Genomic DNA, 24,651 nt, shown 5'->3' with positions numbered 1-24,651 from the left:
TAAATATATAAAGGAAATGAAAATTTTTCCCTAATGATGTTCTTTACAGGCAGGTGTCCATTGAATAGATGTTAAATATATAAAGGAAATGAAAATTTTTCCCTAATGATGTTCTTTACAGGCAGGTGTCCATTGAATAGATGTTAAATATATAAAGGAAATGAAAATGTTCCTGTAATGGTATCCTTTACATACAGATGTTCCCTTAATAGAGGTTAAATATAAATGGGAATGCAAATGGTTCTGTAATGATATTTTTTATAGATGGGTATTCTGTACAGGTATATCTGGGATGTCTGCTGAGATAAGTTTCACGGCAGTTAAAAGAAAAATTATCACAACCTAATCATGGTCTGGTGGATTGCCAGATAAAGATAGTCAGTGGGATTGCTGGACTGTCTTTCACTCAACTGATGTTGCAAGTTTGATTAAAATCAGAAAAGCATAAAAATAAAAAAAAACTTACATGTTCTTTCTTTATATCCTTCTTTGTTTTCTGCGCATAATACAGTGTTGAGGTATGTACAGACCTATGACAAGTTGAGCAGTATGTGCAAGGATTATATCTCCATATCTGTGATGTACATCTTAGATTAAAGTTGGAAATGGTCTGAGCATGAGGTCCACCTCTCCAAACCAATGAATGTAAGATTTGGTCCAGTAGTCTTATCATTATGGCTCTCTGTGCCATGCTTCACAGTTAGTTTTCTTTTACTGTTCCAGTACCTTCTTCATAAACTTGGACTAAAGAAAGAAAATGATGTGTTAACATTAAAAATTCCAGAATTTAAAAAAATATCAATTCCATTTTTTTGGTAAATTATGATTCTATTAGAATGCATAATGATCACATTAATATTAGGAATATAAACTCTACCTCCCAAACCCAGCCTCCCAAAGATGAAAATTTGTCTTTGTTGTCTAAAATATATAGACAAAAAAAAGGCAATAACTCTTACCCATTACCTCCCCTTGGTGACCACAGGAGGCACTAGTTTAAGTTGAGCAGAATATCATGTAACAGGATATTCACATTGCAGGGAAGATGGGATGGTAGTAATATTGATTGGGTAAGTATTCTAGGAGAAATATAATTAACCAAAAAATGTGCATTTATTCCCCAGTCACATTAACAGAATAGATTAACAGGTGGAGCGAATGTTGAGCATCCAACATATACCCAGGTAACCTCTTCAGGAAGAATATCGTATTCCCCATTTGAAAGTGAACTCATTCTCCTACTTGCAGGCAGCACAACTCAAGGCAACATGGTTTACATATGGAAAGAAGAAATAATAACATCGTCATAACAACATACAACTAACTGCCTCAACAATACCTTTGATAGAGAAATTACGGAAAAAGGCAAGGCTTTAAAGGTTGTTTTTATTTCATGAGCAGAGATCTTGATGAGGCAACTCTGTTATGGCAATAAGTCAGAGTATGCTATAGGTATTACCCACTTTAGTAATGATGAGAGGCTTGAGGAGTTATGTCCTCCTTCCCATGTTTAACTTTGATAAAGAAGCAACTTTGAGTTTCACGCACTGTCTCAACTGTCACATAATGGGTCCTGTTTGAAAGCCTCTTGGAATGTGTCAGTACTGGGTAGAGGATGTATGTTGACTTTCTGATTGGCCACTGATGGAAACCAAGTTGCATCATAAGGACTGCTGAGCCATCTGATCAAAACTGAAAGTACACTGGGTCAAAACAGAGGGCATGTAATTCACTGATTCTACATGCCAAAGCTAATGCTATCAGGAAACAGGTCTTGCAAGAAAGCAGCTTCAGAGAGGTCCTCACTAATGGCTCAAAACTTTGTTTGAATTAGCCAAGTCAGTAGCCAGGAGAGATTCCACATAGGAAACAGTGAGTGATTTAGGCCTATGTAAGTCAAACTTGGAAACCAAGTCAGAGAGGTCTTTGTTATGACCAATATCCTTGCTGTTATGATAGTGGAATGTGTCTGATATCATAGAACAGTAGCCCTTAATAGTAACCCGAGACAACATTTTTTTCCTACAACAGCCAGGTAAAAAAGTCAGCTACTTGTGGGACAAAGGCACTCAAACAAATGATGTTTTGTTTCTTTACCTTGCACCAGACCCTGAAAATGTTCCACTTCCCTCCATAGGCCTTTAAAGTGGAGGGCCTTCTAGTTTGTGCAATTACAATTGGAGGGTTGAATTGTTTTTGCTTTAATAATGTCCTGCCAATAGCCAAGTGAGATGGAGAGGACAGTCTGGGCAAGGATGGAACACATGGGTCAGTGGTCATTTGAGAAGATTTGGCCCGACTGGAATCTTCCTGGGTAGATCTATGGCTAGATCTAAAAGATAGATGATCAAGGATTTTCCCCACCGAAAACAGGCAACCATAATCATTTTGCACTTCTGGATGAGTCAGGGTGATTCGATAAAGACTTGTTTGAGGAGATACATCACTACCTCCGAGTCGTCTGTCATAATGAGCATGACCTTGTTCTAATGATGGTTCTTCCAAAATTAAAAGGCTTTGATGATAGCCTTCATCTTCAAGAGATTGACATGGAGACCTGTGTCCTCTAGACTTGCAGAAACTCCATGGCCATTATCAATTTTTTATTGGAAATGGACTCTGCAAAATTGACAGTTTGGACCAATCTAGGGTGGGGAAGATGTACTATGTTCAGGCGGGTAAGCAATTCTATACCCAGACAGATGAACTGTTGGGATGCACAAAGACTGGACTTTTCCCAATAGAAAAGAAAACCTAGAAGAAAAATGATACGGTTCTTTTCTTCAACTAGAATAGAACTTACCATATGTTTCTGGTGGATGTCATCTAAATATGCTTCTGTGGTAAGCAGATGCTGTTGTATGGAACAGGGAGATGATGGAGTTGAGAAGTTTCGTAAAAGCCCAAGGACTTATGTTTAAGCCAAAAGGGAGAGTGTGAAACTGATAACAAGTTCCTTTGTATGCAAACCACAGGAACTTCCATTAGAAGAGATGAATCAAAATATGAAAATACACATGTCAGATTGAGACTGATCGCAAATTCATATGAACATATGGAGAGGCAGACTGATCTGGCCATCTTAGCTTAAATTTTGGATAAAGTACAAAGTGATTTAGATGACTGAGGTCTATGAAGAGGATGGAGGCTTGGGTTAAAGAAACTTTGGTTGATACCCCTATGAGACAACTGCCAGCAAGACTGATCAGCAGATTGTCTTCAGATACATGGTTGGGATCACTGTCTTTTGGGTTGAGAAGCAAATGATCCCACATCCCTCATCTCCTGTCATCACACCTCTGAAGGTGAGTCAGAGATGATTTATAAAGTGATTGTTGCATAGACAGATGGAGAGGAAGCATCTGGGCTGCCTGTCTCTGTACTTCCTCTATCTTGCCATCAACAGTAGAGGTGATCCAAAGGGAGTGGTTCATGGGGTTAGGACATGATTAGGCTTGAGTGAGATAAAGCCTAAGCATGTATCCTATTGCTCAAGATCAAGGTTAGCGGAAGCCATCAAAGCATTTGCCATTGCATGGTAGACCAACTGGTTAACCACCTTTGATATTCTAACCATTAACTCCCAGGTTGGTCTTGTCTGCCAAACAGAATATTGCCAGCAACACCAAGTCCAACACTGAAGATGTTGCATACGAGCTTCAAAGTGGCATGCAGAACTCCTCTATCCATCTTACAGTAAGCAGATCTGGTGAGAAGGCACTGGAATGAGTCCTATACCAGCAAGATATAAAGATTGCTGGTACCTCTCACAAAAAAAAGCTTGGAATTGTCTGGGACACTGATCTTATCAGAAAGTCTCTTGGCAATTTTCTTGACTTTTCTCCACAACAGAAGACAAAAGGAGGGGCTGAATTCCTCATCATCAATAATGACTGTCAACAGATGGAATGAAAATAACACTAATATACTCTTCGTTTCAGAAGATGAAGTGAAAAATGACTAAGTTCACCTGCATAAATTTCAAACTAGTGCAACTTGTAGCAAGCAAGGCGAGGAAATTGGCATGGGTTATTGTCCTTTACATATTATAGACAGAAAAGACAAATTTTGGTCTTTGGGAGGGCTGGATTTGGGAGGTACATTAGTAGGGCTTATATTCCTACTGTTAATATGATCAAAGAATGAATTTGAAGGAGAAACTGATGACTTCATTTTTAAAACTACAGGCATCCCAAGAGTCAAAATTTGTAGTAATAGAAGCATTCTGCACAAAGGATAACTTAAATACAGAATGAAATAATAGGTCTCCAACACACAGTCTAGTATCAAAGAGACATGGGCTGCTAATTTTGCTACCAAAGAAAGAAGTTTTCAATCTTATCATGCAACTATTGATGAAAGCCATTGACATGTAATAATTTTAGACCAGAACTTCACCCCAAAGTTGTGTTCTCTTAGTCTTGGGTAGGTCACTTAGGGTAAGAACTGCACCGATGGCAAATGTCAGCTGAGTGTGTCCATTTGTGTTTCCATGCTATGTATGTACCTTATTACAGGGTGGGGTCTCAATGATTTCCAAACTATAACCCAGTTGGTAAGTCCCTCAGAGATCGGGCTGGTGGGATGTATGGATGGACCATGGGCCAATGTATTGCATGTATAAATATGACTTATGTTTATATCATAATTAGGTTGAGTTTCTAAGTTATGACCCAGGGGATAAGTCCCTGTAGCTGTGGTTAGTCACCATGGCCAATGATAGTTCCAAGTACATGTATATATTTGTCTTTCATGTCCAATTAGCATTGTCAGTAAACATGTCATGAGAGACCACTCCTTCTGCCAACAAAAAGCAGTCTCTCAAGACAGGTGGTCTCTCAAAACAAGTCTGTGCAAGAGAGAATATTTATTCAAGGTCAAAATTCAAGTGGATTTCAGGGGGGAAAAACACATGCAATGACTATATGTATTTTATTATTTATTTGTTGTAGATAATGTATTACAAGCATTGTTCTCGAAAGGGCCTGAGGCGGCATCTGCATCCACAGATCAGTCACATCTCACCTCAGTTCACATGGATTTGAGTCTTTGCTTGACCAATGTGGGTATATGAGAAAGCTTGCTGGTATAGTTTTCCCATGGATCAGTGATTCTACCTGGACTCTTCCACCAAATATACTGACTGCCATGTATAGCTAATCATGTGCCAAAGATGGCATAAAACCCCAAAAATCACAATCACAGTGACCTGGAAAAAACATTATATAGCAATAAAGATATACATCTATCATAAAACATTCAATTACATTTGTGACAATGTCAACGTATCTATGACACTTGTCATATAAACTTTAATAACTCTGATCAGATCATGGGTAAATATAGAATGTACCAATTAAATTAAAGATAGATTCAGAAATGGAATAAATCTATTTTGAGTACAAATTCAAAGGCTTTGTTCACCCAAAACATAAAATGATTAATCTGCTTTGGTAGACAGGTGACAAGATCTCTAGAGTGACACTTTTAACTCAGTGTTTCAGTTTTAATGTCTATAAAGCAAAAAACAACTGGAACCTTTACACTGAACACAGAATTAACTCCTCCAGAAGACACTAGTAACCATTTAAGAGACAAAAACTGCATTCACCCCAGACATTACATGTATGTATGTATTAACTCCAAAGACATGTTACAGTTACAGACAGGCAAGAAGATCTGGTTCTCTAATTATGTTATCAACACTGTATTTGGTTTTCACAAGATTTAGAATCATTACAAGCCTCTGAACAATAAACAATTATGACTGACAAGTTGTTAGTCACAACTGGGATTTACATAACTTTGCCACTACAATGGCTGTGAGTAACATGGACTTAAATTAGTCTATTTTATGATCAGTAGCATACTACACTAACTTAAGGTTTAAAGAACCCAATCACCAGATTCAACTTTTTTCATTTTCATCTGGGTCAAGCCTTAAGTTCCCATACAATTCTTTATTTTTTTAAGACTTTACTGGCACCATACAGCATTTAAATGCTGAGATGCCATTAAATGTTAAGATATATATATATATATATATATATATATATATATATATATATATATATATATATATATATATATATATATTCATTGATCTGGATACAAAACATTCTGTACTCTGCCTGCACACTTTACTTGGTGATTATGGTTAAGGACTAAATAAAGGTCAGTCATCTTGTTATGTAATGAGGTCATTTGTAGCAGTACTGAAGAACATAATTTGTTGAAAATCATGGCTGCTGGGTGTGTTCAGCAGGTGGTCACTCATGGCAGTGCACTTATATAATAAAATTGATCCATACCCAATGAATTTAGTGGCAGATGACTGGTGACTGTTCATAACAGGTCACTCAAATCAGGTAATAACATTCAGTTTACATTAATGAGGGTGAGTTTCTGAAGAGCAGGGAAAGATTCCATGAAATCACTCTGAATCCTGGTCCAATACATGCCTGGACTATCGATCATAAATTCCAATTCACAAATGTATTAAACAAAAGATTCGCAGATAATTTCAAATGAATACTAACAGCATGTAGAAAATAGACAAACAAAACCAAAACACCTGCCCAACTTTTAGTGAAGAACTATATTAATCATTTGCTAATTGTCTCATTATTTACAAACTCTGTCTGATATAAGAATCTATAACTTGATTTTATTATTTACTCATAGGACAGGCCCCAAAAATTTGGATAGTTTCTATCCAAGGTAATATGACACCCCAGCTGAATGGCCCTCTGCTATTAACATCCCAAGCCCATGCCTGTGTGAGCCTGATGAGTTCTTTCAGGCTGGTGTAAGCTACTGTATGAACCCGGTTATTAGTTCACAGAACCTCCAAATATTGCAACTGAAGCAAGTGTTTGGACAATATAATGAGTGTCGTTTTATATGCATTTCATTACTGTACTATAAAGGCTTATTACTCCATATGATTTTTTTCTTCCAGCCACATAGAAACATTCTATATGGTTTTATGAATAGTCCATATAAATGTTGTTACATCCCACATTGTAATTTGTCGGTCTCAAAGAATAATGCACCTGCTTTTTTAATTTCAATGAATGTGCATTTTAAAAAAAAATATCACATAATACTTTTAGAAATTCTAAGATGGTAAACACATGAACTTATGAAAAAATCATTTGCTATGCCCCATTTTTACATATGACTCTTCTACTGTAACACTTTTGTACAAAATATGTTTAACATCTATTGCAGACTGCACTGTAAATTAATAAAGTCCAATGAACGAATCTGATATTTATTTTCCAAATGATGATATGTAAATTAAAAGTATTGTCAAAGTTTACATAACATTTCGTACATCCGAACCAGAACACATCAGAGGTAACATCTATGGCGCGATATCAACTATGCGTCTATCCATGCTTATTACAAGATCCTAGAATTATTTGAGCATAGTATTTACAACTGTTCAAAATGCTGCCCTATGGGGTACACTGTCCACATTGTGTGTTATTTCAATTTCAAATGAATTCCTTTTTAAGGTATGAGTCGTTATCCTATCTGAATTGCATTGGACTTTAATGGCCATTCAATATTTTCATCATTCCTTTCTAAGTCCTGTAGTACATTATTTGTTGTGTTTTACAACGCCTGGTTGCTGATCGCTAGGAAAACTTCATCTTTCTGGAAAAGAACACAAATTCATCCAAGTACACTGCTGTATGGTAAACAATGAAACTTAGATTCAAAAATAGATCTTGATGGAATGCGATTTATGGGTTCCTCAAAACTGTATATATAGATGCACCATGGTAAGGTATATAAATCAGTTTAATACGGATAATTAACACATAGATGCATGCAAAGTTTTTGTCCCAAGAAGAATGTATCTACTGAGGAAAATAAGTACTGATGTTGATAAAATGTAAATTGATCTACAATTGGCCATTTGATATGTGACGTTTGACCAAAACAGTCCAGTACAAATTTTCCCCATATTTAGCAGCTAAGTTAACAGTTTTTCTTTCAAAGATGTTGCCAGGAAAAATGAGAAGCAGAAATCTATGAGAAGTAGCTATACATTTAAAATGGTCTAAAAATAATTTTGTTTATTTTATGAATAGCTATCTGATAAACCTTACTGAAGCATTTTATGATCAAATAGAATAATTTAAACTGTGTATAACATGTATGCATGTATGGTGTGCTTAATTACAATTCAAATTCAACTGCACCGCTTGTTCATAGAGAACCCAAAAAGAAAGAGAAAGAGAGAAAAAAGAAATTTGTTGAGTTAAAAATGTTTGTATGCTTACCTTGGAGTTGACATTAGAGGCTGTCGTTTTCTCAGATTCTGTTTGCATGGTGTATCATGCAAGGCACGTTTCTTTGATGTTCATACTCTAGTTTGTTTCGCACAATTAATTTTCTCCTGGAGTAGCTCCTCTGGTATTGATAATAATTGTTCTTTGTCAGATACATGAACATCATCTCCAAAACTGTAATAAACTTCACCGTCTGGACACATGGAAATACAACAGTATCAAAGAAGATCTGGCAAAGCGGCCTCGTGACACCATATAGTCAATAAATAATCTATCTGAACTTGAATAAGGCTTCCTAAATTCCTCAGGGCACTTTCTGGGGGCATCCATGTTTGTGGATGTCGGAATTCTTTCCCAGGCATTTTGATTGTCATTTGCCTTACTTCTTCAAAGGACAATGCAGCTGCATTGTAGATCTTTGGACAGTACAAATCCTTTAAAAAGGAAATGTATGCATCAATATTCAGCATTATGGATGAAACTGACTCATCTGTCTCATGGATTTCCATGTGAAAGAGTTTGAAAAGCTCAAGACCTTGACTGTCAATGGCTTTCATTAAAATCTTTTCGTGTGAAATTCCATAATGTCGTGGCAAAAAGTCATTTCCTCCCATGCACAAAATGATGGCAATCAGAGCCGCAGAATACTTCTTATTGAAGTATCTTTCAATACTTTCTATGATTTTGGAAATGTTGTACAGCTCAGGCTTTTGTTTCTGTAGCCAAACATAAACAGGGCGTGTAAAGGTTCCAGTTTGGTTTCTTTTCCAGTGGAGACTGATACCAAATAGGTGAATTAGGACTGTGTCGATATCAGCTGATGATACAAAGTTGACAACAGAATCTCCATCAGACAACTCAGCATCAAGCTCCTTCATCCAATCAAGTTGAGCCATTTCTGCTTCTCCCTTTCTCTGCCTGATGTTAGACAGCTTCTCCATACCAACAATTCCTGATTCGGAAGTAAATCGAACTCTCAGTGGTGTTGTGAAAGGACAACATGTGCAGGGGACCTCTTGGCAATGACATGCTGTCAGCAGAGCTTCACTGTCTATATCCAGTATAATATTTTGCTTAAGAAGAAGCTGATCAGTGTGATTGCCTAAAAAGGAACTTACAAGTTTCTTGCTGGTCGCTGTTCCCACAACAGAGGGCTTGTGAAATTTATCTTCACTGATCACCTCTTTTTCTTCCTTCAAATGTAAGATAGATATTTTTCCTTTAGAATCCCGCATTTTTCTTGTATGTGCTTTTAGTGTGTCTGGTGTGAAGGAATATTTTTCCTCACATATAACAATGTGACGTAAATTTGGAAGGTGTCCTATCAGCTTGTGAAGAATTGCCTTTGATACGTACTCTAAGTACTGGTCTCCAGTCGAAGCTGATGTCTTGAACTTCACACCGGCAAATTCTACAACTGAAGCTTTCGTTTGTTCCTTTATGGTCGGTGGAACAGCTTTGAAATCTGTTAGGATGAACTCATCTAAGTCTGGCAAATCGTCCTTTTTCTCACTTGTAGCTCTGGTATCAGATATTTTCTTTATCAACTCGAGATGAGCTCTTTTCACACCAGCTGATTTATTAGTGGATGATTTTGTCCCATCTGGCTTAAAGATTGACTGACAAGTATTCATTGAAGAGCTTAGACAGTCCACAATCGTTGTCATCTTCTTTACTGTCCTTTTTCTTTTCTCCTCGCTTTTTTCTTTCATGCTCTTACATGATGTATTTTTTGGTACGCCTTTAGTCCTCTTGATTGTTGACCCTTTTGATCTTTTTATTCTGTTAATGAGATGTTTGGGTCCGTTTATCAATTCAATGTTAGGACAATCACTAAGTGTCATACCCAATAGACACTCTCTTGCTGCATATCTGTGAATCATGAATGTTCCTATCTCTTCTGTAGTTGAATCTAACATCTCTTGCTGAACCTCTGGATTCTCCTTGTGATATACATTTCTTAGAATGGGATCAAAACTTGATGACATTCCCTTTCTTCAATGTATCAGACCAACTGTTCTTACAATATGGCCCAAGTCATTATCACTGGCTTTTCATCCCATGTACCTTTCTGAAATTTTGGATGCTATCTCTTCATCTTTTTTCTCATCTTGCTTAATCTTTGAAGCATCCTCTCCTGAGACGACAGACTGGATTACTTTATGGACTTGTCTCTGCTCGTCTACTGTGGACATCCTTATCATTACATTGCTTAGTGTGGCCCCTGGTCGAATACATTTCTTTGCATCTCTGTGGTCAATCTCTCGAGCAGTGTCTAATCCAAACCTGACAATACTACCATTGTGAGAGGTACTGAATAGAGCATGTTTCATTTGTTTGTGAAAGTGACTTGATTTGTAATGTTCTATCAAAAGCCATGTGCAAAATCCAGCATAACTGGAAGTTCCATTTAAGAATGAGAACGGAAGTGAAGACTTCACACCGGCCAGTAGTAAGTTGTATCCATCTTTTCCTCCTAGTCTTTCAGCAATGGCGATGGCTACAATTTCGTCACAATGCCTCATTATATCAATATGTAGGGAAAACGTTTTATTCTCAGTGGATGTTTTCTTAATAAATTCTTTCAACATTTGTCCCCATCTCAATTCAAGCTGGCTGACAGATAACTCCTGATCACACAAATTTTTTTCCAGCTCCTCTGCATGTGAATGTGGTAGCGAGTTGATAAACGTGATGATAACCGAGATATGCAAAGCTGCTGACAATCGCCAAACATTTCGCGTGGCTGTCTTGATGTTCTCGATACTTACCAATTTACTGCAGTCTTTTTCAATATCATCATCTCTCATATATTTCAGTATATGAATGAGGCCTGATGTTTCATAAGCTGATATTAAATTCATGATTTTAGACTTTCTCAAGTGCAGTACTGGAAATTCTGGAAGAAATGTTGTATACTTTTTGTTCCCATCTATAAGCTTAAAAAGATTTCTGGCAATCTTGTAGTCAGGTGCAAACAGAACCTTATTTGTTTCACTCAGCTCAGCCTTCTCCAAAAAATCATCGAGAACCACTTTCAATGTGGTTATGTCGTCATCTCTACCACTGGAGGGTGGAGGATGGCGGCATAATAGTGGCGGTGATGGTGTGTTGTTTATATCCTGATACTCTAGTATGCTACTATCAGTACCGCAGACAACAGTTTCATCTTTGTTTGTCATAAATGGTATCTGTATTTCTTCAAGGAGGGCTTGAACATCTTGGAGAATATCTTTATTAGCACCAACTTTTATCCTAATATTTGAATATTCTTCCGCCTCCTCTTCATCTTCTTTTCCTCTTTTTTTATTCATTTTATCTTTATACATTGGATGTACATCCTCCTCATCTATATCACTGACATCAATATATGGTAACAAATCACAAGATACATTTGGATCATCCTGGATGTTTTTCATATCCTCGATTGTATCCCCATTACTGTCAACTGATCTAATGGAGGTAATGGCTCCATTAATGCTCTCTATATCTCCACTGGAGATGTTTAGTGGGAAGTTTTCAGTTCTATCATTATTACTAATTTTATCCATTTTCTCCAAATCATGAATGGCCAAGGATGAAAAGCTTTCATCTAGATCCATGTTTTCTTCCTGAAATTCTGAATTTTCCATCGAAGCCGCTTTGCCTAGAATGTTTGTGAAGGGCTGTAATGATGTAAGTCTTGTCCATATGTATTTCAGGCCCCATTTGGCTTGCTGCTGAAAACGTTCAAAAGCACACTCTTCATCAGAGGTCATCTTTAGTAGAACCCATTCTAGATCTTCTTTTTTCAGCGGTGGTGCTTCCTTGCATGCACAATCTTCTTTTTCTTCACGCAGTCAAAGATGCCATGTTAATACATCGTTTGAATCTTTTGGAATGCCTTTGATTGTAATGGGCAGGGTGCATAGTTGATTTATTCTCCTTTCACCAGGTTGTGGGTCAGTTTTCATGGTGAGCTGGACCAGATTGTCCATGAAAAATATAAGATGGCAGTCTCTGAGACAAACCAAATGTTCAGAAGATGAAACATCACTTGCTTTTATATAGCAAAGTGGATATGGTTTCAGATACGTTTTAAAGTGACAAAGTTCTGGATCTGCAGCTTTCTTAAGACGTCTGTCTCCATTTTGTAGACTTTGACTCATATTGGTAGCTGATGTGATGGAAAAAACAGATGTGATGTTATAGTAGTTGATGAACAACTCATCTGTGACAATATCTTGTATGAGACCACTGTAATTTCTGTTAAGTATGTTCAGTGATGAATCGAAATGGCAATATAAAGAGGATAGTTTTGATGTGTAGAAATCATCTGATGATCGACGCCTGAGGCTGTCTTTGTTCAGTAGTGTTTGTTCTAATAAACACTGGAATGGTAAAGGAACGTGCAACCGCCATTCTCTCATTATTTGAAAGTGCTTCATATCTAAGGGATCAGCAAACCAATGTTTCTCCTCTTTAAAACATTGAAAGCAAAAGGAGTCAAGAATTCTATATTCCTCTGGGAGATCTTGGTCATCCAGACAAGATGAAAGTGACACATAATGGGGTTGGAGTTTTCCAGATTTTAGATGACTTCTTGCAAGAAAACGCTCACCAGGCGGAAGGCAGCCTTTGGGAAAGAAGAATATGACAGACACATAAACATTGTGACTTTTCTTCAGAGAGGCACGAACTATCAGAGACATATCATCATACATTTCAACATTATGTTGCAATTCCTGCAATTCGATACCAATGTGTACTCGTGCTTTATGTGCACACACCTTTGTGCACTGAAAACAAATAATATTTTGAAACTGAGGAGCAGGTATGTCTCTAAGAGCATTTTCTGTGTCGGTTTCTATTTTCTCAGGTCGATGGATACTTTCAAGATGGATAGTAATTCCATTTATTGCATCAGCAGCAAACTTTCGAGCAACATTCCGCTGACATAACTTCAAGCACAACTGATTGAGTTCTTGTCCTTTTTCTGCCAACTCTTTACATAATCTAAAGAATTCCTATTTACTTTCCTGCTCATCTTCATAGTCTGATGCTTCTTTCTTACAAAAAGAACTATACTGCCATTTGAACAATTGAATTTTATTCCATTCACTGTCGGTGAACTGTGTTTTATAATCAATAATTAAAGATGGAATCTTCAGCCCTTCAAGTTGTAGCTTATTAATTGTTTCTTCATACAGACCCAAACTTAAAATTTCAACAGACGCTAGTTGTTGATAAAGGTTCCATGTTGATTTATTCCATTTGTTTGAAGATATAGACTGTGTTTGTTTTTCTAAGAGTTCATCACATACCACTTTGCAAACTTGGAAGTCATCATAGTGATGGAACATATATCGAAAGAAAGACAACAAAGAAACCAAATTCTTTTCTTCTCTCTGGATTATCCCAGTATCATGTCGCTGTAATTCTTGTACAATAGTTTCTTTCTTCACAATTTTTTTCTTGTCATGAATCGAATGGTTAGATTTAAGGAACTTTACAAGATCATCTATGGCTATGAAAGTTCCATCTTCGATTTTATTGAAAGGTAGAGACTCGAGTGATGGTATACAGATGGAAACCTGTTGAAGAATGAAATTATTTAACTATCTGATGTCAACAATTCTGTCAAACTAGATAATAAAATATAAAGTTAGAATTTGGTACTAGATTTTATGTATTGGAAGATAAAAGATTACAAGTATGATTGATCAGTGATATGAGAGATGGATAGAAATATAAACTACAAACACATATGACCATATATCAATTGCTTCAATTTGTTGCCTAAATGCTATTTACACAAGGCTGGTGTCAGTTATGCTCCAATGTATGATTAAAGGCTTTATACACTTCCATGATCATTTACAAACATATATGCTAATTACCATAGTCTCTATCTATGCTACTTATAATATACATTAGGCAAAAAAGTACTACTATCTAATGATGATACACTTCTAATTTACCGACATAGACAATGTTATGCCTTAATTACTTCTTGCTGCAATCAGACAAATAAATGACCAACATGAGAATTAAAGCGACATGAACTCTGGGTTTCTTGATTTTGTGGATTTTGGAGATTGAACTTAACTTATTATTATTGAACTGTCAATGAATTTAAACTGGATTGATACATTAATTCTGTAAACTTTTGCAAATGACCGTGGTATAAGGCTATTATATTTCTACAATTATATATATATATATATATATATATATATATATATATATATATATATATATATATATATATATATATATATATATATATATATATATATATATATAAAGTATCTCAAATAGAAACTCACAATAGAAAGTTTATGTATGTGATACACTAAGTGATAATACAAATTATTGAATGCAGGTAATATAGAATTCTTACCATTTCTTCCTCTTCAAATTCTTGATGATATTATATACTCCGTGTCTTCAAGATAAAACTGTAAGTATTCTTGTAAAAAGTCACAAAACTATTTAGACAATGTATTTGAAGCATCTGTCAATCAAATACATCACAACAACAGTCAGCTAATCTTACTTTGGTACAAAATATAGACCTACCATTTATTATGCCTAATACAATAAATATAGAAATCCCATATTTAAAGCTAGCTTTCAAACACAGGGAACTGAAATAGGGGCATTATAACTGGACAGTTAGCTGGGAGTCTAAAAGCAATTATATTTGACATCAGTGAAAGTCACACTTGCTGATAACAAGGTGATGACAGATAAAGCAAACACTGGCAGGCAAGCAACAGAATCTAGAGATATTCAGACCTGGGGCCTGTCTAGGAGTATATTATTGGTTATTGGGTCTTTTTTACCCCTGCTCATGTACCTAACAGTGTGTGGGGTACAGATCATTCTTTGTTCTTCCTTTTGTTCTGAAAATTGGTTTCTGTCCAATAACTAACGAATGCCTGTATATATCTTAACCAAAATTTACCAACATCTTTATATTTTAAAAACATAGGTCACACATTAGCTGGTTGCTTGATGACTTTTGGCTCTTTACTGACTTAACAAATATTGATTATTTGTTTCCAACCAAAATTACCAAGCTATTGTATCTCAACCAAATCTCACACAAAGCATTTTATATTTTTAAAATATGGCTCATGTCTGAATCAGTCATTGTCATTTGGTTCAGGCATTCTGACCCTTAAGCCTCTTTCACAATACTGTAATGACTGGTTTTGAAGCAATAAATAAAAAACTTGAATCTAATAATTCTTACTGAATTAGATATTTCAATTATAAATGTTAAATACTGCTCTTCTAAAAAGTACTACTGGTACTATTTGAAAATCATCTACATATATCTTTAGACTGCTCCTGTGGCCTAAGTGGCTAGAGTATCCACCTTGGATGCAGGAGGTCACAGGTTCGAAACCCAGCCAATTCATACCAAAGACTTATAAAACAAATGGCACTAGCAGCTGCTCAGCATTAAAAGGTTTGTGTTAGGACTGGTCTGCCTGGTGTCAAGATAATGTGACCAGGTGGGACATGATACTACATGTCTGCAGCATGATGCCCCAGTGCAAGACATCATCATAAACTGACACACTGCAGACATCGTATCATTATGACTTAATTTTTTTTATAGCTATGTTAAAGTCCAATCTTTCACACACACAGAAACAGCTTTGGACTTAGCTGTACATATATATTTACGTCACCATAACAGCAGAGGCATCTGTATTCTCTGGAACTTTTGAAGTTCTGGATTCTGATTCCCTGCATTTGATTCTACAGCTCTGCATAACAAGGAAAGTAATTCTCAGTTACTACAAAAATGAGAAAAGAAATTCTCCTAGCTCCCTAGATTAAGTGGTTCCTGACTGTATTCCAAGTTACATGGAATACATTACTCATGCACCCAAATAAGGCACATGTCAATATTTGCCAGAAATGGGACAAAGAAATGTCCTTTATTAGCACATGCTAGAAGAAACTGTACAGGTAAGACCAATGCTACTATAGTGTTATAACAGGTTAGAGATGTCAGCTAATAAATTACCATTTGGACCAACTAAAAAATTATATTAGTTCTAAATACAAGTGAATTTACACATTATTTGCATATAATGGTCATATTGATCACTAGATGCCTATTCTATAGCTCCCATGTATAACAGCTGTTGTTCTTATTGGTCTTTAAGTATTTACCGTGATTTAGTATTTTGAAGCTTTTACAAAAACTTTTAATGCATTCAACAGTGCTACAAGCATATATCAATTGATTGTTATTTATTTATACATTTCCAAAGTGATCAACTAAGATGTAGTTTTCCTACACTTAATAGGGCATCATGATTTACCATAATCAACTACAATCTATTTCCATCAGAAAAGACTAGCTTAACAATATCCTCATGATCCTTGTAACAACACCCATGTTATTCCAGATTTCTTCAGATGTTATCTTTTAGGTCTTATGTGTAGAAGTAAATTACATTGGGGAATTTCTTCAAAATTACATTTGTCAAGACTCTTATATGATTACTTCCAAACTTGATATTATCATGGCATATTCCATCATTTAAATAAGGCAGAAAGTTACTGTATGTTTTTTCTCCAGCATCCCAAAATAAAGGCACTGGCCCCAATGAAATCCTTCCAATCCTGCCCACATATCAGTCTTCCAGCCCAACTATGAAACACTTTCTGACACCAAAAAGAAAGCTATTCCAATATTTGGAATACAAGTAATCACTATACCATGACAAATGATATTTAAAAAATAGGAAAAAAATGGGGTGGAAAGGGTCTGAGGAAATCTGAAATAAAATAACTGATGCAATGGTCCAAAAAGAAGTCCGTTTCAATATCAATAAAAAAGGCAAAAAATCAGAAGCAGTAAAACAGCTATATCTATTATATATAGGTATCACGAGTGGGGGGGGGTTTGAGATTTTTTTTACAAATAGACAAGGTGCTCTGGCAGATACCTGTGTACATTTTATCTATGGGCACAAGGGCTTATCAGACAAAAATTTAAAATATCCATCAATTGGGGTGGGTGGGCCAACCTGTAACAATATAACATAGGTTGGACACCCTACCCCACCCCACCCCACCCTACAACCATCTATCCACTGATACTCTTAACTTTCTTTGTAACTAGCCCCAGTGCCTGTGGGTATAGTAAAAGTCATTCAGGTCAGGACTGTGCATTTACTCAACTAAAATTAAATATAAGCTGTTGTTTTAAAATATAATACAAATTTTATTTAACCTGTCTATTCAGTCCTCATTAATGAATGCTCTGCACCTCAACTGTCATCAAGAAACTTCCAGATTAGTAATTGCAATGGATTTTTACAATGGTGGCCAGGTACTTAAATGGGTCAAGAAAAGCACATCAAGTCTAATCATCACAATATAGGGTAGAATTAATTTGTTTATCAGCATGTGTAGCTTTCATTCAGAGGTCTCACTAGGATTTTAAAACTAATTAGTTCAGAACTAATATTTAGATAAAAATAGGAGTCCTACCAGCAAAAGTTGCAGTCACCATAAGAATATTGGGTGTACATGAAATGGCTAAATGTCTTGATAAGAACTAGTGGCTGTCATTGTGTTTAATTTTCCAAAATGTTTACACCACTTATATATAACTCTTATTTGTCCATTAGAGCGAGACTGAATTTTGTCAATTTCAAGGAAAGGCCTTATTTCAAACACTAAGTCATTCACCACACACTTTCTTACATGTGGCTACTGTTCCATCTGAAATATCAGTTCTAACAACTTCAACACTCTGCTCAATCTCATTACAATCTTACTCAATTTGACGTTCAACCCCAAAATACTTATCCAAATTTAGCAAACGGCATTTTGTCTTAAGTTTTGACATGTCTTAATTTCAAGGTCAAATGCACTAATTATTTTGCTACACTATGAAACGAACACATTAATGAAAGCCAAATTTGTTCACTTGATGTACTCTTATAATGACCACATGTACATCTCCGGGTCTTTCTGCCTCTAAATTCAGTCATTGTAAAATATCAGGACATTTTCCCACCACTCAGCAGCTAGTCAAAGTCTTTAAACTCACCGCACAGCTATTTCGTCATATTCTTTTGATGTACTGTTATAATGACAACATGTAGACCTGCGGCCCTTTCATCCACAGAATTCTATCATTGTAAATATCAGCACAACTCAAAATGATCAACTGATCAACACATTTTCACACCTAGAAGGTGGTTGAAGCAGGACTGGCAAGCCTTTAAATTTGCTGCCCAGTTATTGCATGCATATGGAGGAATCCTACGTAAGTGATTTTCTGCATCCCAGATAAATAATTTGCATTCAAATATACATGATTAAGCATTTCTGAGACTTGTTTCATTGTAACATCACAGTGCACAACATTCAATCTGGATTGTACTGTATCACACAATTAATTGACCTCATCCAAAAATGTTCACATACTTTAACATTGATTTTGCTGTATGTATCCTTCATTCCACTGTTTTGATGCACTTAAGCACTTATGTTCACCTTTTCAGAAAATAGACTTCTTTCATAGTCATATATCTGATTACTTTAGAAAGACTGGTTATTTTAGCAAAGTATGGATAACAAATTCCCCCATACTCTTCTTAATGAGTGTTCATCCAGACCCCCTTTTGGTAAAGATCATATATTATGTCACCCATTTTGATGCACCTCACAGAAGTTTATTTCTTCCTGGGACACTATTGTATATGTGCTCCATAGAAAATAATATACTGTAGAGCCGTAGCAATAGCACATAGAAAACTCAAGTTTATTGGGAAAATACATTACATGGATTAATTTAGCATTCCTAAAGTTTTCTTATAATTATCATAATCTTTGCTTTGGAAGAGATTTTGTCACAAAAGCTAAAATGATCAAAATGGAGAAAATACAATTTTCATCTTATGATAAAAAAGTTACTTATAATTTTAAAAAAGTTAGATTCAGTATATGACTATCTTCCAGTACTTAGTTGGGATTGTCAATATACAGAGCCGCAATCTCTGTATGTACTGTTTTTGGAACTTTAAAACTGGCTTGCATCCTTCATAACTTATGTCTCTAAATGTTCAAATAATCAGAGACAGAAAGTATAGTGTTACAGGTGAAGGTTTTATTTTCATTTATTATAATTCTTACCATTATCAAACTAATTTATAAGTAATAAATTGGTCAAAATAAGCTCAATATCAAGATTCTCTTTAAGGCTGATTGAAAATTTACTATTAAGATAAATTTTCTTATTCATCAGATCGAAAATCCTACTAAATTCTTTTTAATAAGCAGTAATAAACAGGATTCTGATTTAGTTATGAAATTTATCATAAAATTAAGTTTCTTGTACATTTCCACAAATTGTAATACCAAAGGAAGCACCTGAGAATATCACTAAGGACATATCCACATCCACATAAAACTTTATAAGGATGTTCGTCATTCTAAACAGTCTTACTAATGCAGTTTATCATCTGTGAGAAACGTAGCTAACAAGTTGAGTAGCAGACTGGATGCTTATTAATATTATGGCAAGAAGTTGACTTGCCCCATCAAAATAGATGATAAAGATTTTTATAAGGACTCACTGACTGGATCGGGCTCGGCAAATGTGGATATGTGAGAAAGCTTGCCGGTAGCTTCTCGTGGGTCGGTGGTTCTTTCCGGGGTTTTCCCAGTTCTTCCTCCACCATTAATACTGGCCGCCATGTATAGCCTATCTTGTGCTGAAAAATGGCGTTAAACCCTATAACAACAACAACAACAATACTGACTGGATAAAGGACAATTATTGAAATGCATTTTTTTCATGGTATATATATATATATATATATATATATTTGAATCATTTCACAAATGACAGTAGTAAGATTTTTGTCAAATGTTTCTGTCTATATGACTCCATGGTGATCAGTATAAACAAACGTTATGGTCTGGACGTCCATGATAAACACGTTCTCTCGAGAACTGTGAGTTTTTAACACTGCGCCAAAATAGGGTTAGTGTCAAAATGTTGGAAGATACTACTCCAGACAAGTAAATAATGACCTTCCAATGGAATATGGATGTATGCACAGGGGCTTAAAACTGACCTGTCATACATGTACTATATAATGTATGACATTGACAGGTCAATTTTAAGCAGCGATACGAATCTTTGTGGATGTATGAGGAATTAAATAAAGTGAATAATTGCCAATTAAAGGTATGTAGTATCAAATTCGAAAAAAGTACACCCATTACTGAAATAATCGGTGTTGAACGCATACATGACCTGCATGACTATATAGATTGCAGTGCAAATCCATTTGCATTTATGGAACAAGACAAGTATCAACGTTAGTCTGTGGTTTTGTATGAAGATGACAGTTTGTGCATAAACAGTGATTCATTCATTCCATAATCAGGAAATTATAATGTAAATTAGCAGAAAAAATTACCGATGTCTTTTTAGAGCTTATCCTGTTCTACATGACCCAAGGTGGACGTCCGATATTCTCTTCCGTAAGGGCGCAGACATATTGGATAGCACTAAAATATAAATAGGGATTAGGGTGCGACGGTTTTCAAGGGACGCTAGCTGCGAAACAGGTATATAGATACATGTATATAGTAATGAGGACTTTGTATAGCGCCTAATATTTAGAACCTCTAAGCGCTTTACAACATTAGACAACACCTATAACATAATATATATACATGTGTGTGTGCGTGCGTGTGTGTGTGTGTGTGTGTGTGTGTGTGTGATACCTTCTAACTGGTCCGATTATACAGATTATGACTAATATATGCAAAGAAAAATAGGCAATGAAAATTTTTAAAAAATGTATAATAACAGTTTCCGTCACTATTTAAGCTAAATTTGATATCTGGTGAAAAATTTACATCAAAACATAAAAAATGAATACTTGCTTTGAAACTTTACTAATATAATTTTTTACTTAAATGTGACCGACCTGCTGCGCAATGAGACCATAATGGAGATTTCGGAAGTTAGTAACCTTTTTTTAGTGGTCTTTATCTCGAAATATAGATAAATGTTTAATTGGCTTGGTTTATATTATTGACATGATTGAAAACTTATAATTAAATAATCAAAACATAATGTAACCTGATTCAAATGAATGTTAAAGAAATGCCACACAACAGAAATCCACATACGCTATTGGAATTTCTGACTTAGTAAATTATGAATGTTTCAACTTTATTTTTAAATATTATTTCATAACTTTATAGCTTTCGTCTTGCAAAATCAATTTAAATAATGCGATAAATTTAGTGTATTGTGTTTCGTATGACAGCGATTGGCCTGACACACAATGGAAATGCTACGGAACTCTTTTATATAATGATCCAGCTCCGAAGCATAAGAAGAAATACGTTTAACTTAAAAAGTATAGTTTGAATATACTTATGTTTCTTACGGAGAAAGTTCTAACAACTGATTTTAACCATGCTTGATGACTGTTTCGTGTGTTTTCAACCAGTACTCGCATCTGTTTGGGATTGAGAAAGTTGCAGAAGATTATTTTCTCGGGAATCGAACCATGCGACTTTCGAGAACTCGAGTTCGGCGCTCCTCCAACTACGGATCCTCCTTTAAGTAAATTACGAGAAATATACCAATAATTTTTTTATAAAATATCTGATTTATTTCGATTTTTGTAATCAAATATGTACAATTTGTGAAGCGAAATAATTTGTTTAATTGACTTTTAAATAATAATAATAATAATAATAATAATAATGAGGACTTCGTAAAGCGCCTAATCTTTAGAAGCTCTAAGCGCTTTACAATATTAGACAACATCTATAACATAAAAACATATATAATGATATGATTACAAAAAGAAACGCCATGAAATTAGAAAACATAAAAAACATACTGAAAATATTTAAGGTAGGAAACATTATTAGGTCTTTAAGGTTGTTCTTGCAGTCGAAATAAGTGAGTTTTAAGAGATCTCTTGAATGGGATCACTGTGTCTTTGTGTCAAAGTTCAGTGGGCAATTCATTCCACGTTGCTGGGCCCTGGTATGCAAAAGAACGCTGTCCATATGACTTTGTTTTCAAAGTGGGAATAATGAGTATACAATTGTCAGAAGAGGAGCGTAAGTATCTTGCTGGTGTTTACACATGGGCGAGGTCGGATAGGTATGTTGGACTGGAGTCCGTCAGTGAAACGTAGCACAGAGAACAAAGTTTATGTTTGATTCTGGATCTAATGGATAGCCAGTGTAGGGTACAGAGCAGCGGGGAGGTGTGCTCTGATCGTTGTGCTCTAAGTATGGTCCGGGCAGCTGTGTTTTGAACTTTTTGAAATTTCTGGAGTAGATATTGAGATGAACCAGACAGAATTGAGTTACAATAGTCAAGTCTTGAAAGTACTAATGAACACACAAGTGTTTTAGTGGCATCAGCTGAAAGATATTTGCGAAATGAGCGGATGCGTCTCAGCTCAAGATATGCAGCCTTGCATATGTTCATGACATATTGGTGCAATGTGAGAGTACTGTCCAGATTAACACCTAGGTTTCGTACTGATTGTGAGAATTTAATGTTGGTGTTGCTGACATTTATTGTTTGAGGTACAGGATGTGAATGAGAAAGTCTTTGTGTTGTGATCAGAACGGCCTCGGTTTTATCATCATTCATCTGCAGCTTGTTACATGACATCCATGATTTCACAACAGAAATGCACCTCTCTACACCTTGGATGGTATCATCAACTTCAGTTGGGTGGTTAGATTTGTATATTTGGATGTCATCAGCGTAAAATTGGTGAGACACTGGATGATTATCTATGACACTTGAGAGCGACTGAGTGTACAGAATGAACAGAACAGGTCCAAAAACAGACCCCTGTGGAACACCACAACATAGATTAACTGAGCTGGAGTGTATTTCATTTGCAGACACAATTTGTGTCATGTTGACCAAGTAGGACTTGAACTACAGTAAGGCTCTATCATGAATGCCAAATACATGCTGGAGACGGTTAAGTCATATATATTGGTTGTTGTTGTTGTTGTTGTAGGGTTTAACGCCATTTTTCAGCACACGATAGGCTATACATGGCGGCTAGTATTAATAGTGGAGGAAGAACCCGGGAAAACCCCGGATAGAACCACCGACCCACGAGTACTGGCAAACTTTCTCACATACCCACAGTAGCCGAGTCCGAGACTCGAACCCACGCAGACAGAGGTGAGATGGCAGTGATCCGTAACAGAGAGCGCTTTAGACCACTCGGCCACTCGGGGCCCCAATATATATTGGTCTATTGTGTCAAATGCTGCAAACAAATCAAGAAGGGCGAGGACTGTAATCTTTCTGCTAACCAAAGCAGAAAGAATGTCATTAGAAGAGTAGTTTCAGTACTGTGGCAAGGGCTATATACAGATTGTACATTGCTGAAAAGACTGTTTGAATTCAGATGAGATACAAGCTGGGATAGAATAACCTTTTCTAAGATTTTTTATATGAATGCGAGATTAGAAACTGGGCGTTAGTTCTTTAAATCGTTATGGTCTAGTGTTGGTTTCTTTAGCAGAGGCTTTACAATGGCAGTTTTGAAAAATGATGGGAATTCCCCGGATGAGAGAGAGGTATTAATAACATCAGTTAGTGAAGGCAATACTGGATCTAAGCACTCAAGCAGCAGTAATGTTGGAATCGGATCAAGTTCAGATGACTTTGGTGCACTCTTCATCAGGATTGTACGTACGAACTCCGTAGAGACAAGTTCAAATGCTGCTAATGGTTGCCACTCAAATTCTGTATCCCAACTGTATGGTGACGAGTCAATTGAAATTGTGTTGTCAAGCTTGTCTCTAATGGTTTGTACTTTGTCACGGAAGAAATTTGCAAACATGTCCGGAAGGTCGACTGGAGAGAAGGTAGTTGTATTTATTGATTGCCATACTCATTAAGCTCAACAACAAAAAATAAATTCTTTACTCTACGCCAGTGTCTATTTAAGACAGGTGAGGCGTACAAGCCCCCTCTCCCATAGCCGACAGTCCATGTTCAGTCGATTATAACGTTCGAATATCTTTAAGAAATTCATTTCACTCCTCTCAGTTACATTTTCAATAAATGCCTATTACCGTATACATACTTTATTTGATATTCATACACTAATCTCAAGGCATCTTCCATCCTTTCATATTAAGTCGGAGCCTAATTTTGTATTTGTTGTTTAGACATATCTCCTTATCTCGTTTCCATGTTTATGTCGGTGTCTAATTTTAAGACAAGGTACGGTCAAACTATGCCTGACCGCCCGGTCAGACTATTAGTTTTCTTTTTGACCGGTGTTACGAGCTTATG

General features: G+C 35.9%; 2 protein-coding genes across 3 annotated transcripts in view; both read right to left on the bottom strand.

The window, feature by feature from the left end:
• The window catches only part of LOC149804575 (translation initiation factor IF-2, mitochondrial-like), an 80,375-nt gene extending 59,516 nt beyond the window's left edge, over window positions 1–20,859 (bottom strand). The window contains exons 1-3 of one of the 2 annotated variants that reach the window (XM_089941748.1): window positions 20,759–20,774; window positions 15,992–16,069; window positions 467–744 (exon numbers count right to left, since the gene is read on the bottom strand). In XM_089941748.1, coding sequence (XP_089797874.1) covers window positions 467–691 — 225 coding nt within the window. In that variant the 5' untranslated portion in view covers window positions 692–744; window positions 15,992–16,069; window positions 20,759–20,774. Of the gene's footprint in view, window positions 1–466; window positions 745–15,991; window positions 16,070–20,758 lie in introns of both variants that reach the window. The other variant, XM_089941739.1, reaches the window with a different exon arrangement.
• LOC149804576 (uncharacterized) lies at window positions 6,686–12,391 on the bottom strand. The gene is made up of 3 exons (XM_089933117.1): window positions 10,374–12,391; window positions 8,298–10,283; window positions 6,686–7,665 (listed from the first exon to the last, which is right to left on the bottom strand). The coding sequence occupies exons 1-2, from the start codon at window positions 12,062–12,064 to the stop codon at window positions 8,525–8,527; spliced, it is 3,450 nt and encodes a 1,149-aa protein (XP_089789243.1). The 5' UTR covers window positions 12,065–12,391; the 3' UTR covers window positions 6,686–7,665; window positions 8,298–8,524.
• Window positions 20,860–24,651: the final 3,792 nt, after the last annotated feature.

This window comes from Sinohyriopsis cumingii, chromosome 2 (assembly GCF_028554795.1).
Source record: "Sinohyriopsis cumingii isolate HCF-2022 chromosome 2, ASM2855479v2, whole genome shotgun sequence".
NCBI lineage: Eukaryota > Metazoa > Mollusca > Bivalvia > Unionida > Unionidae > Sinohyriopsis > Sinohyriopsis cumingii.
This window is presented reverse-complemented; position numbering and strand designations above follow the sequence as displayed.